At 43.4% G+C, this 22,806-nt stretch overlaps 1 protein-coding gene across 2 annotated transcripts in view; it reads right to left on the reverse strand.

Moving 5' to 3' along the window:
* Positions 1-22,806, reverse strand: part of HOMER3 (homer scaffold protein 3) — a 529,180-nt gene that overhangs the window by 307,944 nt on the left and 198,430 nt on the right. For both annotated transcript variants that reach the window (XM_053702909.1, XM_053702908.1), the window contains one exon: positions 906-1,013. In XM_053702909.1, coding sequence (XP_053558884.1) covers positions 906-1,013 — 108 coding nt within the window. The remainder of the gene's footprint in view (positions 1-905; positions 1,014-22,806) is intronic.

Genomic DNA, 22,806 nt, shown 5'->3' on the forward strand with positions numbered 1-22,806 from the left:
TGCTGCTACCACCACAATGCTTCACCGTTGGCATGGCTTTGCTCAGGTGATACGCGGTACCTGGTTTTCTCCAGACATGAAGCTTGGAATTGAGGCCAAACAGTTCAATCTTTGTTTCATCAGACCAGAGAAACTAGTTTCTCACAGTCTGAGAGTCTTTTGGGTGGATTTTTGCAAATTCCAAGTGGGCTTTCATGTGTCTTTCCAGGTCGCTGGGTTTTGCAGTGATGGTTGTCATTCAGCAAGTTTCTTCAATCTCCACACATGATCTCTGGATCATAAGGTTGTTGGTCACCTCTCTTACAAAGGCCCTTCTCATCCGATTGCTCAGATTGGTTGGGTGGCCAGCTCTAGGAAGAGTTCTGCTTGTTCCAAACTTCTTCCATTTAAGAACCATTGAGGCAAACTGTGCTCTTGGCAACCTTCAATGTAGCCGGATTTTGTTATGCAGCCTTCCCCAGATCTGTACCTTGACACAATCCTGTCTCTAAATTCTGTAGGCAGTTCCTTTGACCTCATGGCTTGGTTTTTACTCTGATATGCATTCTCAGCTCTAAAACCTTATAAAGACAGGTGTGTGTCTTTCTAATAAATTGAATTTGCCACAGGTGGACTTCAAACAAAAAGTAGAAACATCTCAAGTGTCATAGCAAAAGGTCTGAATATTTCAGTTTTTCTTTTTAGTAAAATTTCAGTTATCAAAAATTTGTTTTTTGCTTTGTCATTATGGGATATGGAGTGTAGATTGATGTGAAAATAAAATTAATGTAAACTATATTAGCATAAGTCTGCAACATAAGAAAATGTAAAAAAAAATGGTCTGAGAAGGAAATCACTGTTAGTGCCTTCTAAGTACTATTACATGTATATATACAGTACAGATCACCTTTATGCATGATCTTTACCTGCTGTGATGTGATGTTCAGTGCTGGATTTGTCAGCTCTGTTTTATCTTGAGATCTTTCTCTTGCCAATCGAGCTGCTTCTCTCACCTCCTGGAACTTTTCAGCAAACTGTCAGTGGGACAAAGTTACATGTCACAATACAGAGCAGGGCAAAGAGAAATACACACTCACCTCTGTTTCAAATGATAGAAACTATTATGTAAACACACAAATAGGGACTCCTTTTCCCTATTTCTCAAATACATTTGGGGCATGAAAACACCCTCTATATATTATGTACAAGGACTTAAAGGGACACTATACCCAAACATTTTCTTTCATGATTAAGGTAGAGAATACAACTTTAAACAACATTCCAATTTACTTCTTTTACCTAATTTCCTTAATTCTTTAGATATACTTTAATGAAGAAATAGCAATGCACAAGGTGAACCAATCACAGGAGGCATCTATGTGAAGCTACCAATCAGCAGCTACTAAGCATATCTAGATATGCTTTTTAGCAAAGAATATCAAGAAAATGAAGCAAAGTAGATAATAGAAGTAAATTAGAAAGTTGTTTATAATTGTATGCTCTTTCTAAATCATGAAAGAAAAATGTGGGTTTCATGTCCCTTTAAATTAACTGTAAAATCAAATATTAAATTCTCATGATTCAGACAGAGTATTGAATCTTAAAAAACTTTCTAATTTACTTCTTTTATCAAATGTGTTCTGTTCTTTTGGCATGCTTTGTTGAAGAGTAAACCTAGGTAGGTTGATAGGAGCTTAGGAGCGTGCATGTGTCTAAAAGTTGAAAACACAGCCCAAATCAATTTTTTCCACTATGAAACACTATCATCAGATGAAAAACAACACTATATAGGGGCGACCTCCTGTATAAAGAGAAAAAGACATGAAATGATGACAAAAGTATCCCATAGAGCCTGGTTAGGTGCAAAGACTGTCAATGTCTTATAAATCAGTGCACTGGGTGTGCAATGGGCAGAGTCTTTAACAATTGAGAATACATTCAGGCCTAGGCTGCTCATTGCAGAGGGATATGGTTCAAATCCCAAAATCAGCAATCTACAAGTTACAAACATAAACAGGGGCACCACATGGCCTAGCACAGTTGGATAAAGGCAATAAATAATGATATCAGTGGATGCACTCACATGTAATTATACAAACTTGCTATATATAGACAAACAATATAATCATCATTATTTACAAATTAACCAAATCTGTGTGGAGGGCTAGCTCTGTACCTATCAGAAATTGTCCCTCCTCTGGGGCGTGATTGATTGAAAAGATAAACAACAAATATGTGGCCAATCTTTGTAGTGAACAAAAAGAGACCCAAAAAACTATACTATACTAGCAAATAAGAGTACTAAAAATTAATTAAAAAAAAAATTAAAAAATAATAATGATGATTATATTGTTTGTCTATATATAGCAAGTTTATATCTTAGTCAGTACAAGCCTGATGAAACAGTCGATGAAGCTGAGAAAACATAAATTATGCTTACCTGATCATTTCCTTTTCTTCTGTTGGAAAGAGTCCACAGCCGTACTCATTACTTTTGGGAAATAAGAACCTGGCCACCAGGAGGAGGCAAATACACCCCAGCGAAGGGCTTAAATACGAATAGCCAAATAGGTACTCACATTTGGCCCAAGTACACTTATGTACTGGTAGACGCAGGCTGGTAACTTGGGGTGTACCAGCTAACCCTCTACAGGCATATGTAGGTCAGTGCAGGGGGATCCTGCCACACTCTGTGTGAATGAATGGTCAGTAGCAGTAATAACGTCCCTCCAACATATTGCCCCATTTACGCTCAACACTCAATCCCTCAAATACTTAGGCATACATTTATCCCCAATTCAAGCGGAGTTAATCAAACTTAATTACGACACATTAACCTCAAACATACTTTTAAACACTATGACTTGGTCTCCTAAATCTATATCCTGGCTGGGCAGAATCGGGGCAGCTAAAATGACACTACTCCCCAAAATCTTATATGTTTTACAGACCGTCCCCATCCCTCTCCCAAAATCTATGATCCCAAAACTCCAATCAATCATTAATGCCTATATTTGGAAAACTAAGCCACCTAGGATTGCCAAATCTACCCTATACAGAAATTCCACTCAAGGGGGCATGGGGGTCCCTAATATACTTGAATATAGAAATGCCATATTCCTTTCAAGAATTATAGACTGGTGCTCTTTCGAAGAGCATCATCACAAACAATGGGTCAAACTCGAGCACAAACTCTCCGACTGCACTCAGTTGGGATCCTCCTGTTGGACCGATAAAAACTGATCCAAAATCAAAAACCCTAATAACCCAATCATTCATGAGACTTATAACACCTGGATAGAGATGGTTAAAACGCACCCTAACCTGTCCACAATACCTTCCCCACTAATGCCCACATTGCAGAATGAAAGTTTCTCACCAGGACTTACTTCTATCCCCACAGGTACCAGGGACATTCATCTTTTGCTGCCCGCTTATATGTTGACAGAACGTGGTAGCTTACTACCTAGACAATCTATTGAACCACTAGGCAAAGGGTTTTTTTAATATGTGGTTTTGGTACCACCAACTCAGCCACTACTTTCAGACGACACACAAACACCATCTGACTAGGCAACGCACACAGTTTGAGATTTTGTGTAGCTCATCCTCACCTAACCTCCACACAATATGCCGTACCTATAAACTATTGACTACACCAAGTGAAACTGATCTACCGACTTTCACCAAAGCTTGGAATAGAGATTTACTGTTTTTAATTCCAAACACAGAATGGCACTCAATTTTCAAAGCCATAAAAAAGTCAGCACACTCGGCTAAACTTATAGAAACTAACACAAAATTGCTAACCAGGTTGTATCTTACACCACAGAGACTCAAACACCTCTTCCCTGGCTCCTCTAACCGCTGTTGGAGACAGTGCAGGGAGGAAGGCACCCTGTTTCACATCTGGTTACATACAAGTTACTCATGACGACTCCTACTTTTTTCCCAAGGTGACAGTGGGCTCCACATGTCAGCCTGGACCTTCACACTTTAGGCTTGGACGTTAATATCAAAAGACACAACGCATAGGTACTAGACATATTTGCTTAGCTGAAGTTATATGTATGCACTTATACTTTGACTAGAAAAAAAATAGGGAAACATGGAAACTATAACTATTTAATATTTATTGTTATTAGTTTAATTTGTTATAAAAGGAAAGAAAAATTCTGAAGATGTATGGCCCATAATGTTGGGAGCTTTATATGTTTATTTGCCAGAAGAGCCCTATAATCAGCACTTTATTGAACTTTTTATGGACTCACTTCTATGTGCTGCAAATGGACTCCATATCCACCATGAGGGCGATAATTCTGTTCCTAATTTTGTTATTGTTTACTGCATTTTATTTTCTCCTTCTCCGACTCATGTATGTTTCAAGCAGAAATAAACCATTTTTCTTTAAAAAAAAAAAAAACACATCATTCATTGTATATGTATTGGAACTCTCTACTGGGACTTTCCCCAAACAACCATCTTTGGAATATTGGGTTTGACATATATATATAGAATAACATCTGTTATATGTATATAAGCCTATTAGGTTTTTTGAAAGCTGATAAGTGGAGAGGTTCATTGTGTGTATATATATATATATATATATATATATATATATATATCTTTCTATAGAGCGCCCCCTTATTTTTTTGTATGTATAAGGGCTTAAATACTCCTCCCACTTCCCTCATCCCCCAGTCATTCTGCTGAAGAACAAGGAACAGTAGAAGAAATATCAGGGTGAAAAAATGTGCCAGAACAATAAAAAGACGCCCCACGTAGAAAAAGGGTGGAGAGCTGTGGACTCTTTCCAATGGAAGAAAAGGAAATTATCAGGTAAGCATAATTTATGTTTTTCTTCCTAATTGGAAAGAATCCACAGCTGCATTCATTACCCTTGGGAAAACAATGCCCAAGCTAAAGAGGACACTGAATGCCAAAACGGAAGGGTACAATAGGCGGCGCATACTGAGGGCACCAAACTAGAAACCACTACCCAACAAAAACCCCGCTTCGTCCGAAGCTGAGAAAACTTTGAAAAGGAAAGGCCCCAAGGGCACTGACTCGCAGATAGTCCAGAAGCCTAGCTAGAGACCGCAAAATCGGGCTCAAGTGAGCTAACTGTCCTCCAGGAGACACCGCCGCCCAACAGGCGGTCCCTCACCAAGGGATAAGATAAAGAAGAACCGAAGGGAAACCGAAAGGTCACCACAAAATCCATAAAAGGAAAACCCCCAATAGCGAGCCCTGCTCACAAAGACCCAAATGGGTCCCGACAGACAAGGGGAGGCTACGCCCAGACCAAGCAGAAACCAGAGGTTTAGGACCTGGATCTCCAACGCAGATGAACTTGGAAGGAATCCCCCTAAGGAACTAGCTTGCTAACACACATCCAATATGCAATAGCTGCAGCAGAGACACTGCAAACCCATTCGCCTGCAGAGCAGTGAATCCATAAGGTTACCACAGCAATCTGACCAAGGGAAACCGACAATAAAGGCATAAGTCCAGCCCAATGAGCAACAGCACTCAGACAACCTGGCCAACCGTGACCAGGTCAATTAGTCCAAGTAAAAGGACATAGCCCAAGTTCCGAGGAACTGGGGAACCCCGAACCAGCCCTAGAGCCAAAAAGTCCGGCAACAACTCCACAAAGGAAAACACTGAGCAAAGTCTCAGCAACCGGAAGCACCAGGGAGAAAACAGATCTGAGTCCCCAATTGTTTAAACAAACAATATCCGAGAACTTAAAGGGACACTCAATAAAAATTAAACTTTCATTATTACTGAGCATGTGCAAGAATAAGTGTGTATGCATTTGTGAATGGTTGATGGCTGTCACATGGTACGTGTATGCATTTGTGATTGGCCGATGGCTGTCACATGGTACAGGGGGAGTGGAAAAAGACATAACTTTTAAAATTGTCAGAAAAAAAAACAACTACTCATTTGAAGTTCAGACTAAGTGCTATTGCATTGTCTTGTTATCTTGCATTTGTTGATTATGCAAATCTACTGTGTTGACTGGTCCTTTAACACCCCGTCTGATATAAAAAAAACAGACCACAAAAACTGGAAAAGATCTCAATACATGGACAATCAGGAGATTACATCATCCCCAAATGTCTAATGAGGTACGCCATTCAAAGAGCAGACTGAGTATTCCCGTATACGATAAGGATAGGGTCATTCAATAACTGAAAAAACATGTTTGAGTAACACGCGAAGGCGTGCAATTCTGTAACGAAAGGCACAACATTCAGAGACAGTCACACCCGCAGGGAATACCCGGGACAACAGGAGCAGGGAAGGGAAGGCACCATCCTGACCTCAAACTTTATTCAATTTAGGAAATAAAGGTTCATCAGGCAATATGACCTCTGGAACCCCTGAATTCGCCAAGAACTTCCTTTAGAAGAAGCGCAAATTCCTAAAACTAAAGTCTGGTTCCTCCCCAGCTGGAGGCTGAGAGGCAGCAGACTCCAACCTAGAAAGTTCATACTCTGAAGTCTCAGAAAGAAATTCATCCTCGGATAACCTTATCAGTTAAATCCAAAAGATTATTTGATGTACTCTGGGAAGGAGTTCAACATGTAAACTTTCGCTTGCGCTTAGCAGGGGGAGGTAAAGCATTAAGGCCGCAGACACCGCCTTCTGAACTGCGCAGTAACGTCTGGAGAAAAAAGGCCCCTTCCAGATGGAGGATCCATAATGCTACAGGAAAACTGCATGTGTATAGGGATAACAATGTAGGGTACGCACCTCACTGGACAACAACTCCTCAGAGGTGGACGGCTCCGTGATATCAAACATGTTTGATATTATCACATTATCAAGGCATATGGAACATAATTGAGAGGGGGAACTAGGGCCTCCACCCCATATAAACAGGAATTACTCTTTAGGAATAGAGGGAGTGCCCTCTAAAGTAACAGAATCCTCCATCGCTAGTGCAATGACCGGAGAACTAGAGAAATAAAACATCTTATTTTATTCAAAAAACTGCACCTTTATACCCCAATGGCTGGGGCACTCACCACCTCCTATGACCCAGACAGTACAGAGATTTATGACTCCTCTCTGATAGTCCGGTCAGGAAAGAGGGACTGAATCACATAGTGCACAATGCAGGACTGTCCCTGCTATGAGAGAAAGCGCGACAAGCTTGTAAGCTGCATGGCTCTCAAAGTGAAAGTGAAACCTGTATATTTCATAACAGCCTATAAGCCTAACATCTCACACATAAAGCAGCATAAAATCAAATAAACATATAAGATTATTATTCCCCCCTGTTCAATAATCCCCCTAAGGAGATATTAACCCTTGATTCTATAAAGATAAAAGGCGCCACACTGTGACCCTGTCTTCTGTGTTAACATTATGTAAAAAAATTGAAACGATCTTACCAGAATCTACGCCGTGGAACAGGAACACAGCCCTTCAAGTATGACAGGTCGTAGCATCGCTCCTGACATGGACTTGAGAGAAAAAGCAGTCTGCAAAACTCGTCAACGCCGATTGATGTAGGAGCTGTTAATATGAGTCGGGATGGTGTCGCAAAAGAGAACTCTCCCTGCATCTCTGGACTCTAACTTTCACCCAGGCCCTCAGTGAGAAGCTTATAGGGCTACTTAAAACTCCTGTCCCATTGCAAAGAGTAGTACCCTCCATAAGAGACAAAACAAATTCTGACACTTCTCCGCCAACCTCCTGGGACGAAAGGCAAAGAATGACTGTGGGATGAGGGAAGTGGGAGAAGTATTTAAGCCCTTGGCTGGGGTGACTTGGCCTCCACCTGGTGGCCAGGTTCTTATTTCCCAAAAGTAATGAATGCAGCTGTGGACTCTTTCCAATTAGGAAGAAAACACGTCACTTGTGTTTTATTGGTTTTAATAAATGTAGTTTTGATTTTACAACTTGCTATACAATCATCGTTATATTTTCCCACGAGTGGGTCTCCTAGAATCTTGCTGACTGTGTTGTTGGCGTATTGCGAGAGAGCAGTCTGCTGGATGATACCTTGCTTGATTTGCCCCTTACACTCTTAGAGCAACATTACGTGTGATTAATGTTTGTGTTTACAGAGTGTTTGAACATTTAAAAATACTACTAATAAAATCAGTGTTCTTCCTAGGGCATGCACACCACCCAGCTGACTTTACAGACTACCAGGATACTTTTTAACCATTTTCAAATAAATACGTGGTTTTATTATTACTACTATAAGCCGTGGTGTTTGTTTCTTCCCCTTTTTTGTTCTCTATTTGCCGCTATCAAACACCACGCTAACTACTGTGCTGAGGAGCCGTTTGGACATTGGTCGGTGAGCACACACCTTTTGGTGACGTCACGCAACGGCCGCACTGAATCACAGGAGGGATCCGATGACAAGGCTGGTCTGAGTGAGCGGAAGGAATAGGAGCGGAAAAGTCTCCAGGTATACCCGCACACGGACACCCAGAGGGAAGGACCTGCATCAAGATAAGGACCCATACTGCTGACTGGCTTTAGGAGGTATGTGAGGTGGACCCGCCGTGGCTTTGACACTTATACTGAGGGGACGCTGACATTTCCCTACCAACTAGGTCTAACGGCCAGTGTGGTGCACGATTTTATTTGTCTGCCTAAGAAATTATATAAGTGTTCTTATATGGGCCCCACTTAACCCCTAAGTGACGCTACTAATGGGACTTATACTAAGTGTTTTATGAATAAATATAAGCACATTACTGCAATTGTGCCAAGTGCTTCACCTCTATTTACATGGACTCAATCTTCAATAGTGACAGTGTACATTGAAGTGCACCTTCAAGTATTAACCCTTGTTTCTCTTGCAAGGTGTATCCAGTCCACGGCTTCATCCTTTACTTGTGGGATATTCTCATTCCCTACAGGAAGTGGCAAAGAGAGCACACAGCAGAGCTGTCCATATAGCTCCCCCTCTAGCTCCGCCCCCCAGTCATTCTCTTTGCCGGCTCTGACAGCAGGGCCACTCTGCGGGAGGGTAAAGTGAATGTGGTGTTAGATTTGTAGTTTTATATCTTCAATCAAGAGTTTGTTATTTTTAAATGATACCGGTTTGTACTATTTACTCTATAGCAGAAATGTGATGAAGAATTCTGCTGAGAGGAAAATGATTTTAGCATGTTGTAACTAAAATCCATTGCTGTTCCCACACAGGACTGAGGAGTACCAGAAAACTTCAGTTGGGGGGAACAGTTTGCAGGCTTAACTGCTATAAGGTATGTTCAGTCATCTTTTTCTAGACAAGACTCAGTAATGCTAGAAGACTGACAAGAATCCCCATGTGGGGAAGGTAAGCCATGTTCTGAGACTCAGTATAGAAGGAAGGCTTACTTAACAGGGCTCAATAGGCTGGTGGACACTGTTACAGGGCAATCCATTATTTAATAGGAAAAAATACTCATAGACGTTTTTTTATGCACTTTGGTGTGTTATATGGGGTTATCTTCCACATGGCATATGTTTAGACACCTATTTGGGATTTTGAAGGCCCCACAACTCCGGAGTGGAGAGGGAGGGGGCCTAAATTTCGCGCCTCAGTTGCGCAGTTGATATTGCAGACAGCTTCATGCAGCTTCACGTGGAGGGTCCAAAGACTGCTTGAGGACTTCATAGAGGCTTATTTTCCACCAAACTAATCCCCAGGGGCAGGTAGGGCCACAGCAGTTAGCTGTGGCAAGGTGCTGTAGTTTATTAACCGGTTGTCAGCTTTAGGTTGCTCCGGTTTGGGCATTAAGGGGTTAATTAGGCTGAAAATCGCTGTGCAATAATTTTAAAGCCTTAAGCTCATGTGGTAAAAATTTCAGAGAGATTGGATCATTTTTCACGGTTTGGTAAAATTGTGTGCGCTTTATATTTCTTAAAGGCACAGTACCGTTTTTTTCAAATTGTAAATTTTATTTGAATAAAGTGTTTCCAAGCCTGCTTGTGAATAATACTAGTCTGTTAAACATGTCTGACACTAAAGAGAGACCTTGCTCTATGTGTTTAGAAGCCATGGTGGAACCCCCTCTAAAATTGTGTTCCAAGTGCACTAATGTGTCTATACACTTTAAAGATCATATTGTGTCACTTAAAAATGTAGCCCTAGATGATTCTTTGACGGAAGGTAACGAGGATAGCCCGCCTTACTCTCCCCATGTGTCGCCACCAGTTACGCCCGCGCAAGCGATGCCTAGTACCTCTAGTGCATTGTCCCCTATTACATTACAACAATTAGCGACAGTCATGGATAATTCCCTTGCGACATTTCTATTCAAACTGACAGTTTTTCCTACAAAGCATGATAGCTCTGTTTTAAGAACAGATTATGAGCAGTCAAAAGCTTTGGGAGGTTTATCTGATGTACCCTCACAACACTCTGAAGTGGCAGTGAGGGATGTGATGTCTGAAGGAGAAATTTCTGACTCAGGAAAGGTTTCTCAGCGGGCAGAATCAGATTCATTAGCGTTTAAATTTAAACTGGAATACCTCCGCGTATTGCTTAGGGAGGTATTAGCCACTCTGGATGATTGTGATCCTATGGTGGTCCCAGAGAAATTGTGTAAAATGGACAAGTATCTAGAGGTCCCTGTATACACTGATGCGTTTCCGATCCCTAAAAGGGTGGCGGATATTGTTACTAGGGAGTGGGATAGACCAGGTGTCCCTTTTGTTCCCCCCCTATTTTTAAGAAAATGTTCCCAATAAATGACCCCAGACGGGACTCGTGGCAGATGGTCCCTAAGGTTGAGGGAGCGGTTTCTACTCTTGCTAAGCGCACAACCATACCAATTGAAGACAGTTGTGCTTTTAAAGATCCGATGGATAAAAAATTAGAAGGTTTACTTAAGAAAATTTTTGTTCAACAAGGTTTCCTTCTCCAACCCATTGCCTGCATTATTCCTGTAACTACTGCAGCGGCTTTCTGGTTTGAGGCGCTGGAGGAATCGCTCCAGACGGAGACCTCATATGACGAAATTATGGATAGAATTAAGGCTCTAAAGCTGGCTAATTCTTTTATCACGGATGCCACCTTGCAATTAGCTAAGTTAGCGGCAAAAAATTCAGGTTTTGCCATTATGGCGCGCAGAGCGCTTTGGCTCAAGTCATGGTCGGCTGATGTGTCGTCAAAATCTAAATTGTTAAATATCCCTTTCAAGGGGAAGACCCTTTTCGGGCCAGAATTGAAAGAGATTATTTCAGAAATCACCGGGGGAAAGGGCCTCTACAGCTGCAAAGCAAGAGGGTAACGCTTCACAGCCCAAGGCAACCTGGAAGCCTTACCAGGGCTGGAACAAGGGTAAACAGGCCAAAAACAGAATTTATGTTTACCTGATAAATTACTTTCTCCAACGGTGTGTCCGGTCCACGGCGTCATCCTTACTTGTGGGATATTCTCTTCCCCAACAGGAAATGGCAAAGAGCCCAGCAAAGCTGGTCACATGATCCCTCCTAGGCTCCGCCTACCCCAGTCATTCGACCGACGTTAAGGAGGAATATTTGCATAGGAGAAACCATATGATACCGTGGTGACTGTAGTTAAAGAAAATAAATTATCAGACCTGATTAAAAAACCAGGGCGGGCCGTGGACCGGACACACCGTTGGAGAAAGTAATTTATCAGGTAAACATAAATTCTGTTTTCTCCAACATAGGTGTGTCCGGTCCACGGCGTCATCCTTACTTGTCGGAACCAATACCAAAGCTTTAGGACACGGATGATGGGAGGGAGCAAATCAGGTCACCTAGATGGAAGGCACCACGGCTTGCAAAACCTTTCTCCCAAAAATAGCCTCAGAAGAAGCAAAAGTATCAAACTTGTAAAATTTGGTAAAAGTGTGCAGTGAAGACCAAGTCGCTGCCCTACATATCTGATCAACAGAAGCCTCGTTCTTGAAGGCCCATGTGGAAGCCACAGCCCTAGTGGAATGAGCTGTGATTCTTTCGGGAGGCTGCCGTCCGGCAGTCTCGTAAGCCAATCTGATGATGCTTTTAATCCAAAAAGAGAGAGAGGTAGAAGTTGCTTTTTGACCTCTCCTTTTACCGGAATAAACAACAAACAAGGAAGATGTTTGTCTAAAATCCTTTGTAGCATCTAAATAGAATTTTAGAGCGCGAACAACATCCAAATTGTGCAACAAACGTTCCTTCTTCGAAACTGGTTTCGGACACAGAGAAGGTACGATAATCTCCTGGTTAATGTTTTTGTTAGAAACAACTTTTGGAAGAAAACCAGGTTTAGTACGTAAAACCACCTTATCTGCATGGAACACCAGATAAGGAGGAGAACACTGCAGAGCAGATAATTCTGAAACTCTTCTAGCAGAAGAAATTGCAACCAAAAACAAAACTTTCCAAGATAATAACTTAATATCAACGGAATGTAAGGGTTCAAACGGAACCCCCTGAAGAACTGAAAGAACTAAGTTGAGACTCCAAGGAGGAGTCAAAGGTTTGTAAACAGGCTTGATTCTAACCAGAGCCTGAACAAAGGCTTGAACATCTGGCACAGCTGCCAGCTTTTTGTGAAGTAACACAGACAAGGCAGAAATCTGTCCCTTCAGGGAACTTGCAGATAATCCTTTTTCCAATCCTTCTTGAAGGAAGGATAGAATCTTAGGAATCTTAACCTTGTCCCAAGGGAATCCTTTAGATTCACACCAACAGATATATTTTTTCCAAATTTTGTGGTAAATCTTTCTAGTTACAGGCTTTCTGGCCTGAACAAGAGTATCGATAACAGAATCTGAGAACCCTCGCTTCGATAAGATCAAGCGTTCAATCTCCAAGCAGTCAGCTGGAGTGAGACCAGATTCGGATGTTCGAACGGACCTTGAACAAGAAGGTCTCGTCTCAAAGGTAGCTTCCATGGTGGAGCCGATGACATATTCACCAGATCTGCATACCAAGTCCTGCGTGGCCACGCAGGAGCTATCAAGATCACCGACGCCCTTTCCTGATTGATCCTGGCTACCAGCCTGGGGATGAGAGGAAACGGCGGGAATACATAAGCTAGTTTGAAGGTCCAAGGTGCTACTAGTGCATCCACTAGAGCCGCCTTGGGATCCCTGGATCTGGACCCGTAGCAAGGAACTTTGAAGTTCTGACGAGAGGCCATCAGATCCATGTCTGGAATGCCCCACAGTTGAGTGACTTGGGCAAAGATTTCCGGATGGAGTTCCCACTCCCCCGGATGCAATGTCTGACGACTCAGAAAATCCGCTTCCCAATTTTCCACTCCTGGGATGTGGATAGCAGACAGGTGGCAGGAGTGAGACTCCGCCCATAGAATGATTTTGGTCACTTCTTCCATCGCCAGGGAACTCCTTGTTCCCCCCTGATGGTTGATGTACGCAACAGTTGTCATGTTGTCTGATTGAAACCGTATGAACTTGGCCCTCGCTAGCTGAGGCCAAGCCTTGAGAGCATTGAATATCGCTCTCAGTTCCAGAATATTTATCGGTAGAAGAGATTCTTCCCGAGACCAAAGACCCTGAGCTTTCAGGGATCCCCAGACCGCGCCCCAGCCCATCAGACTGGCGTCGGTCGTGACAATGACCCACTCTGGTCTGCGGAAGGTCATCCCTTGTGACAGGTTGTCCAGGGACAGCCACCAACGGAGTGAGTCTCTGGTCCTCTGATTTACTTGTATCCTCGGAGACAAGTTTGTATAGTCCCCATTCCACTGACTGAGCATGCACAGTTGTAATGGTCTTAGATGAATGCGCGCAAAAGGAACTATGTCCATTGCCGCTACCATCAAACCTATCACTTCCATGCACTGCGCTATGGAAGGAAGAGGAACGGAATGAAGTATCCGACAAGAGTCTAGAAGTTTTGTTTTTCTGGCCTCTGTCAGAAAAATCCTCATTTCTAAGGAGTCTATTATTGTCCCCAAGAAGGGAACCCTTGTTGACGGAGATAGAGAACTCTTTTCCACGTTCACTTTCCATCCGTGAGATCTGAGAAAGGCCAGGACAATGTCCGTGTGAGCCTTTGCTTGAGGAAGGGACGACGCTTGAATCAGAATGTCGTCCAAGTAAGGTACTACAGCAATGCCCCTTGGTCTTAGCACAGCTAGAAGGGACCCTAGTACCTTTGTGAAAATCCTTGGAGCAGTGGCTAATCCGAAAGGAAGCGCCACGAACTGGTAATGCTTGTCCAGGAATGCGAACCTTAGGAACCGATGATGTTCCTTGTGGATAGGAATATGTAGATACGCATCCTTTAAATCCACCTTGGTCATGAATTGACCTTCCTGGATGGAAGGAAGAATTGTTCGAATGGTTTCCATTTTGAACGATGGAACCTTGAGAAACTTGTTTAAGATCTTGAGATCTAAGATTGGTCTGAACGTTCCCTCTTTTTTGGGAACTATGAACAGATTGGAGTAGAACCCCATCCCTTGTTCTCCTAATGGAACAGGATGAATCACTCCCATTTTTAACAGGTCTTCTACACAACGTAAGAATGCCTGTCTTTTTATGTGGTCTGAAGACAACTGAGACCTGTGGAACCTCCCCCTTGGGGGAAGCCCCTTGAATTCCAGAAGATAACCTTGGGAGACTATTTCTAGCGCCCAAGGATCCAGAACATCTCTTGCCCAAGCCCGAGCGAAGAGAGAGAGTCTGCCCCCCACCAGATCCGGTCCCGGATCGGGGGCCAACATTTCATGCTGTCTTGGTAGCAGTGGCAGGTTTCTTGGCCTGCTTTCCCTTGTTCCAGCCTTGCATTGGTCTCCAAGCTGGCTTGGCTTGAGAAGTATTACCCTCTTGCTTAGAGGACGTAGCACTTTGGGCTGGTCCGTTTCTACGAAAGGGACGAAAATTAGGTTTATTTTTGGCCTTGAAAGGCCGATCCTGAGGAAGGGCATGGCCCTTACCCCCAGTGATATCAGAGATAATCTCTTTCAAGTCAGGGCCAAACAGCGTTTTCCCCTTGAAAGGAATGTTAAGTAGCTTGTTCTTGGAAGACGCATCAGCTGACCAAGATTTCAACCAAAGCGCTCTGCGCGCCACAATAGCAAACCCAGAATTCTTAGCCGCTAACCTAGCCAATTGCAAAGTGGCGTCTAGGGTGAAAGAATTAGCCAATTTGAGAGCATTGATTCTGTCCATAATCTCCTCATAAGGAGGAGAATCACTATCGACCGCCTTTACCAGCTCATCGAACCAGAAACACGCGGCTGTAGCGACAGGGACAATGCATGAAATTGGTTGTAGAAGGTAACCCTGCTGAACAAACATCTTTTTAAGTAAACCTTCTAATTTTTTATCCATAGGATCTTTGAAAGCACAACTATCTTCTATGGGTATAGTGGTGCGTTTGTTTAAAGTGGAAACCGCTCCCTCGACCTTGGGGACTGTCTGCCATAAGTCCTTTCTGGGGTCGACCATAGGAAACAATTTTTTAAATATGGGGGGAGGGACGAAAGGAATACCGGGCCTCTCCCATTCTTTATTTACAATGTCCGCCACCCGCTTGGGTATAGGAAAAGCTTCTGGGAGCCCCGGGACCTCTAGGAACTTGTCCATTTTACATAGTTTCTCTGGGATGACCAACTTGTCACAATCATCCAGAGTGGATAATACCTCCTTAAGCAGAATGCGGAGATGTTCCAACTTAAATTTAAACGTAATCACATCAGGTTCAGCTTGTTGAGAAATGTTCCCTGAATCAGTAATTTCTCCCTCAGACAAAACCTCCCTGGCCCCATCAGACTGGTTTAGGGGCCCTTCCGAACCATTATTATCAGCGTCGTCATGCTCTTCAGTATCTAAAACAGAGCAGTCGCGCTTACGCTGATAAGTGTGCATTTTGGCTAAAATGTTTTTGACAGAATTATCCATTACAGCCGTTAATTGTTGCATAGTAAGGAGTATTGGCGCGCTAGATGTACTAGGGGCCTCCTGAGTGGGCAAGACTCGTGTAGACGAAGGAGGGAATGATGCAGTACCATGCTTACTCCCCTCACTTGAGGAATCATCTTGGGCATCATTGTCATTGTCACATAAATCACATTTATTTAAATGAGAAGGAACTCTGGCTTCCCCACATTCAGAACACAGTCTATCTGGTAGTTCAGACATGTTAAACAGGCATAAACTTGATAACAAAGTACAAAAAACGTTTTAAAATAAAACCGTTACTGTCACTTTAAATTTTAAACTGAACACACTTTATTACTGCAATTGCGAAAAAATATGAAGGAATTGTTCAAAATTCACCAAAATTTCACCACAGTGTCTTAAAGCCTTAAAAGTATTGCACCCCAAATTTGGAAGCTTTAACCCTTAAAATAACGGAACCGGAGCCGTTTTTAACTTTAACCCCTTTACAGTCCCTGGTGTCTGCTTTGCTGAGACCCAACCAAGCCCAAAGGGGAATACGATACCAAATGACGCCTTCAGAAAGTCTTTTCTATGTATCAGAGCTCCTCACACATGCGACTGCATGTCATGCCTCTCAAAAACAAGTGCGCAACACCGGCGCGAAAATGAGGCTCTGCCTATGATTTGGGAAAGCCCCTAAAGAGAAAGGTGTCTAAAAAAGTGCCTGCCGATATAAACTTATCAAAATACCCAGATTAAATGATTCCTCAAGGCTAAATATGTGTTAATAATGAATCGATTTAGCCCAGAAAAAGTCTACAGTCTTAATAAGCCCTTGTGAAGCCCTTATTTACAATCTTAATAAACATGGCTTACCGGATCCCATAGGGAAAATGACAGCTTCCAGCATTACATCGTCTTGTTAGAATGTGTCATACCTCAAGCAGCAAGAGACTGCTCACTGTTCCCCCAACTGAAGTTAATTCCTCTCAACAGTCCTGTGTGGAACAGCCATGGATTTTAGTAACGGTTGCTAAAATCATTTTCCTCATACAAACAGAAATCTTCATCTCTTTTCTGTTTCTGAGTAAATAGTACATACCAGCACTATTTTAAAATAACAAACTCTTGATTGAATAATAAAAACTACAGTTAAACACTAAAAAACTCTAAGCCATCTCCGTGGAGATGTTGCCTGTACAACGGCAAAGAGAATGACTGGGGTAGGCGGAGCCTAGGAGGGATCATGTGACCAGCTTTGCTGGGCTCTTTGCCATTTCCTGTTGGGGAAGAGAATATCCCACAAGTAAGGATGACGCCGTGGACCGGACACACCTATGTTGGAGAAAAGCCTGCAGCTGCTACCAAGACAGCATGAAGGGGTAGCTCCCGATCCGGGACCGGATCTGGTAGGGGGCAGACTCTCTCTCTTCGCTCAGGCTTGGGCAAGAGATTTTCACGATCCCTGGGCATCACCGGGGGAAAGGGCCATGCTCTTCCTCAGGACAAACCCTTTAAGGCTAGAAACAAAGCTAATTTTCGTTCCTTTCGTAAATTAAGGAGCGGTCCGGCTTCAGCCTCTACAGCTGCAAAGCAAGAGGGTAACGCTTCACAGCCCAAGGCAACCTGGAAGCCTTACCAGGGCTGGAACAAGGGTAAACAGGCCAAAAAGCCTGCAGCTGCTACCAAGACAGCATGAAGGGGTAGCCCCCGATCCGGGACCGGATCTGGTAGGGGGCAGACTCTCTCTCTTCGCTCAGGCTTGGGCAAGAGATGTTCACGATCCCTGGGCAGTAGAGATTGTTACCCAGGGATATCTTCTAGAATTCAAGGACTCCCCTCCAAGGGGAAGGTTCCACATTTCTCGTCTGTCTTCAGACCAGACAAAGAAAGAGGCGTTCATACGCTGTGTAGAAGATGCAGAACAAGGAACGGGCTTTTACTCAAACCTGTTTGTGGTTCCCAAAAAAAGAGGGAACTTTCAGACCAATCCTGGATCTAAAAATTCTAAACAAATTCCTCAGAGTCCCATTATTCAATATGGAGACCAGTCGAACGATCTTACCAATGATCCAGGAAGGTCAATATATGACTACCGTGGATTTAAAGGATGCGTACCTACATATCCCTATCCACAAAGATCATCACCAGTTTCTCAGGTTCGCTTTTCTGGACAAGCATTACCAGTTTGTGGCTCTTCCCTTCGGTTTGGCCACTGCTCCCAGAATTTTCACAAAGGTGCTAGGTTCCCTTCTGGCGATGCTAAGACCGCGGGGCATAGCAGTAGCGCCTTATCTAGACGACATCCTAATTCCGGCGTCGTCCTTTCCCAGAGCCAAGGCTCACACGGAGATTGTACTGGCCTTTCTAAGGTCTCACGGGTGGAAGGTGAACATCGAAAAGAGTTCTCTGTCCCCGGTCACAAGGGTTCCCTTCCTGGGAACACTAATAGATTCGGTAGAAATGAAAATATTTCTGACGGAGGTCAGAAAGTTAAAGCTTTTAGCTACTTGCCGAGTACTTCATTCCACTCCTCAGCCATCTATAGCTCAGTGCATGGAGGCAATCGGATTAATGGTAGCGGTAATGGACATAGTCCCTTTTGCTCGAATACATCTCAGACCACTGCAACTGTGCATGCTCAAACAGTGGAATGGGGATTACGCAGACTTGTCTCCTCAGATACAATTGGACCAGAGGACCAGAGACTCTCTTCTCTGGTGGTTGTCTCAGGATCATCTGTCTCAGGGAACATGTTTTCGCAGACCAGAATGGATCATTGTAACGACTGATGCCAGTCTGTTAGGCTGGGGTGCAGTCTGGGACTCCCGCTCAGGGCCGATGGTCTCGGGAAGAATCTCTTCTCCCGATAAACATCTTGGCACTGAGAGCGATATTCAATGCGCTTCAGGCATGGCCTCAACTAGCTGCGGCCAGATTCATCAGATTTCAGTCGGACAACATCACGACTGTAGCTTACATCAATCATCAGGGGGAACGAAGAGTTCCTTAGCGATGAAGGAAGTATCCAAAATAATCAGGTGGGCGGAGGATCACTCCTGCCATCTCTCAGCAATTCACATCCCAGGAGTGGACAACTGGGAAGCGGATTTTCTAAGTCGTCAGACTTTTCACCCGGGGGAGTGGGAACTCCACCCGGAGGTTTTTGCTCAGCTGACTCAGCTATGGGGCACTCCAGAATTGGATCTGATGGCGTCCCGTCAGAACTCCAAACTTCCTCTCTATGGATCCAGGTCCAGGGACCCCAAGGCGGTATTGATAGATGCTCTAGCAGCGCCTTGGTCCTTCAATCTGGCTTATGTCTTTCCACCGTTTCCTCTTCTCCCTCGTCTGGTCGCCAGAATCAAGCAGGAGAAGGCTTTGGTGATTCTGATAGCACCTGCGTGGCCACGCAGGACTTGGTATGCAGACCTAGTGGACATGTCATCTGTTCCACCATGGACACTGCCATTGCGGCAGGATCTTCTAATACAGGGTCCATTCAAGCATCCAAATCTAGTTTCTTCTGTTAAGTGTGATCAGTCCACGGGTCATCATTACTTCTGGGATATTACTCCTCCCCAACAGGAAGTGCAAGAGGATTCACCCAGCAGAGCTGCATATAGCTCCTCCCCCCTACGTCACTCCCAGTCATTCTCTTGCACCCAACGACTAGATAGGATGTGTGAGAGGACTATGGTGATTATACTTAGTTTTATATCTTCAATCAAAAGTTTATTATTTTATAATAGCACCGGAGTGTGTTATTACCTCTCTGGCAGAGTTTGAAGAAGAATCTACCAGAGTTTTTACTATGATTTTAGCCGGAGTAGTTAAGATCATATTGCTGTTTCTCGGCCATCTGAGGAGAGGTAAACTTCAGATCAGGGGACAGCGGACAGATTAATCTGCAAAGAGGTATGTAGCAGCTTTTATTTTCTGACAATGAAATTGATGAGAAAATCCTGCCATACCGATATAATGTCATGTATGTATATTTTACGCTTCAGTATTCCGGGGAAGGGTACTTCACTGGAATTACACTGTGTACATAAAACTTTAGCCTATTTTGCAGGGACTAGCAACAGGCTTTTTAATAACTCTTAATTTATGTTAAACGTTTTTGCTGGAATGTAAAATCGTTTTCATTTTCTGAGGTACTGAGTGAATAAATGTTTGGGCACTATTTTTCCACTTGGCAGTTGCTTGATCTAATTTCTGACAGTTTCTGATCTCTCTCACTGTTGTGTGTGAGGGGGAGGGGCCGTTTTTTGGCGCTTTTGCTACGCATCAAAAAATTTCAGTCAGCAGCTCATTGTATTTCCTGCATGATCCGGTTCATCTCTACAGAACTCAGAGGTCTTCACAACTTGTTTTGAGGGAGGTAATTCTCACAGCAGAGCTGTGAGATTGTAGTTGACTGTGATAAAAAACGTTTATTCTGTAAAAAATTTTCTGCTATCAGAGTTAGTTGTCTTTGCTAATGGGAACAAACCTTTGCTAAAGTTGTGTTGTTTACAAGGATTGATGCTATAACTGTTTCAGTTTATTAATTTTCAACTGTCATAAATCTTCTGTGCTTCTTATAGGCACAGTACGTTTTTCATAATATTTTACTAGAATTGTATTCCAAGTTGCAAGTTTATTTGCTAGTGTGTTAAACATGTCTGATTCAGAGGAAGATACCTGTGTTATTTGTTCCAATGCCAAAGTGGAGCCCAATAGAAATTTATGTACTAACTGTATTGATGCTACTTTAAATAAAAGTCAATCTGTACAAATTGAACAAATTTCACCAAACAGCGAGGGGAGAGTTATGCCGACTAACTCTCCTCACGTGTCAGTACCTGCATCTCCCGCTCGGGAGGTGCGCGATATTGTGGCGCCCAGTACATCTGGGCGGCCATTACAGATAACATTACAAGATATGGCTACTGTTATGACTGAAGTTTTGGCTAAATTACCAGAACTAAGAGGCAAGCGTGATCACTCTGGGGTGAGAACAGAGTGCGCTGATAATACTAGGGCCATGTCAGATACTGCGTCACAGCTTGCAGAACATGAGGACGGAGAGCTTCTGTCTGCGGCTGACGGTTCTGATCCAAACAGATTGGATTCAGATATTTCAAATTTTAAATTTAAGCTGGAGAACCTCCGTGTATTACTAGGGGAGGTGTTAGCGGCTCTGAATGATTGTAACACAGTTGCAATACCAGAGAAAATGTGTAGGTTGGATAAATATTTTGCGGTACCAACGAGTACCGACGTTTTTCCTATACCTAAAAGACTAACTGAAATTATTACTAAAGAGTGGGATAGACCCGGTGTGCCGTTCTCACCCCCTCCGATATTTAGAAAAATGTTTCCAATAGACGCCACCACACGGGACTTATGGCAGACGGTCCCTAAGGTGGAGGGAGCAGTTTCTACTTTAGCTAAGCGTACCACTATCCCGGTGGATAGCTGTGCCTTTTCAGATCCAATGGATAAAAAGTTAGAGGGTTACCTTAAGAAAATGTTTGTTCAACAAGGTTTTATATTGCAACCCCTTGCATGCATTGCGCCGGTCACGGCTGCGGCGGCATTCTGGTTTGAGTCGCTGGAAGAGACCATTAATTCAGCTACTCTGGATGACATTACGGACAAGCTTAGAGTCCTTAAACTAGCTAATTCATTCATTTCGGAGGCCGTAGTACATTTAACTAAACTTACGGCTAAGAATTCAGGATTCGCCATTCAGGCACGCAGAGCACTGTGGCTAAAATCCTGGTCAGCTGATGTTACTTCTAAGTCTAAATTACTTAATATACCTTTTAAAGGGCAGACCTTATTTGGGCCTGGTTTGAAAGAAATTATCGCTGACATTACAGGAGGTAAAGGCCACGCCCTGCCTCAAGACAGGGCCAAACCTAAGGCCAGACAGTCTAATTTTCGTTCCTTTCGGAATTTCAAAGCAGGAGCAGCATCAACTTCCTCTGCTCCAAAACAAGAAGGATCTGTTGCTCGCTACAGACAAGGCTGGAGACCTAACCAGTCTTGGAACAAAGGCAAGCAGGCCAGGAAACCTGCTGCTGCCCCTAAAACAGCATGAATTGAGGGCCCCCGATCCGGGATCGGATCTAGTGGGGGGCAGACTTTCTCTCTTCGCCCAGGCTTGGGCAAGAGATGTCCAGGATCCCTGGGCGCTAGAGATAATATCTCAGGGATACCTTCTGGACTTCAAATACTCTCCTCCAAGAGAGAGATTTCATCTGTCAAGGTTGTCAACAAACCAAACAAAGAAAGAGGCGTTTCTACGCTGCGTACAAGAGCTTTTGTTAATGGGAGTAATCCATCCAGTTCCACGGTCGGAACAGGGACAAGGGTTTTACTCAAATCTGTTTGTGGTTCCCAAAAAAGAGGGAACTTTCAGACCAATCCTGGACTTAAAAATCCTAAACAAATTCCTAAGAGTTCCATCGTTCAAGATGGAGACTATTCGGACAATTTTACCCATGATCCAAAAGGGTCAGTACATGACCACAGTGGATTTAAAGGATGCTTACCTTCACATACCGATTCACAAAGATCATTACCGGTACCTAAGGTTTGCCTTCCTAGACAGGCATTACCAGTTTGTAGCTCTTCCATTCGGATTGGCTACAGCTCCAAGAATCTTCACAAAGGTTCTGGGTGCTCTTCTGGCGGTACTAAGACCGCGGGGAATCTCGGTAGCTCCGTACCTAGACGACATTCTGATACAAGCTTCAAGCTTTCAAACTGCCAAGTCTCATACAGAGTTAGTACTGGCATTTCTAAGGTCACATGGATGGAAGGTGAACGAAAAGAAAAGTTCACTCGTTCCACTCACAAGAGTTCCCTTCCTGGGGACTCTTATAGATTCTGTAGAAATGAAGATTTACCTGACAGAAGACAGGTTAACAAGACTTCAAAGTGCTTGCCGCACCCTTCATTCCATTCAACACCCGTCAGTGGCTCAATGCATGGA

Source organism: Bombina bombina, chromosome 2 (assembly GCF_027579735.1).
Source record: "Bombina bombina isolate aBomBom1 chromosome 2, aBomBom1.pri, whole genome shotgun sequence".
Lineage (NCBI taxonomy): Eukaryota > Metazoa > Chordata > Amphibia > Anura > Bombinatoridae > Bombina > Bombina bombina.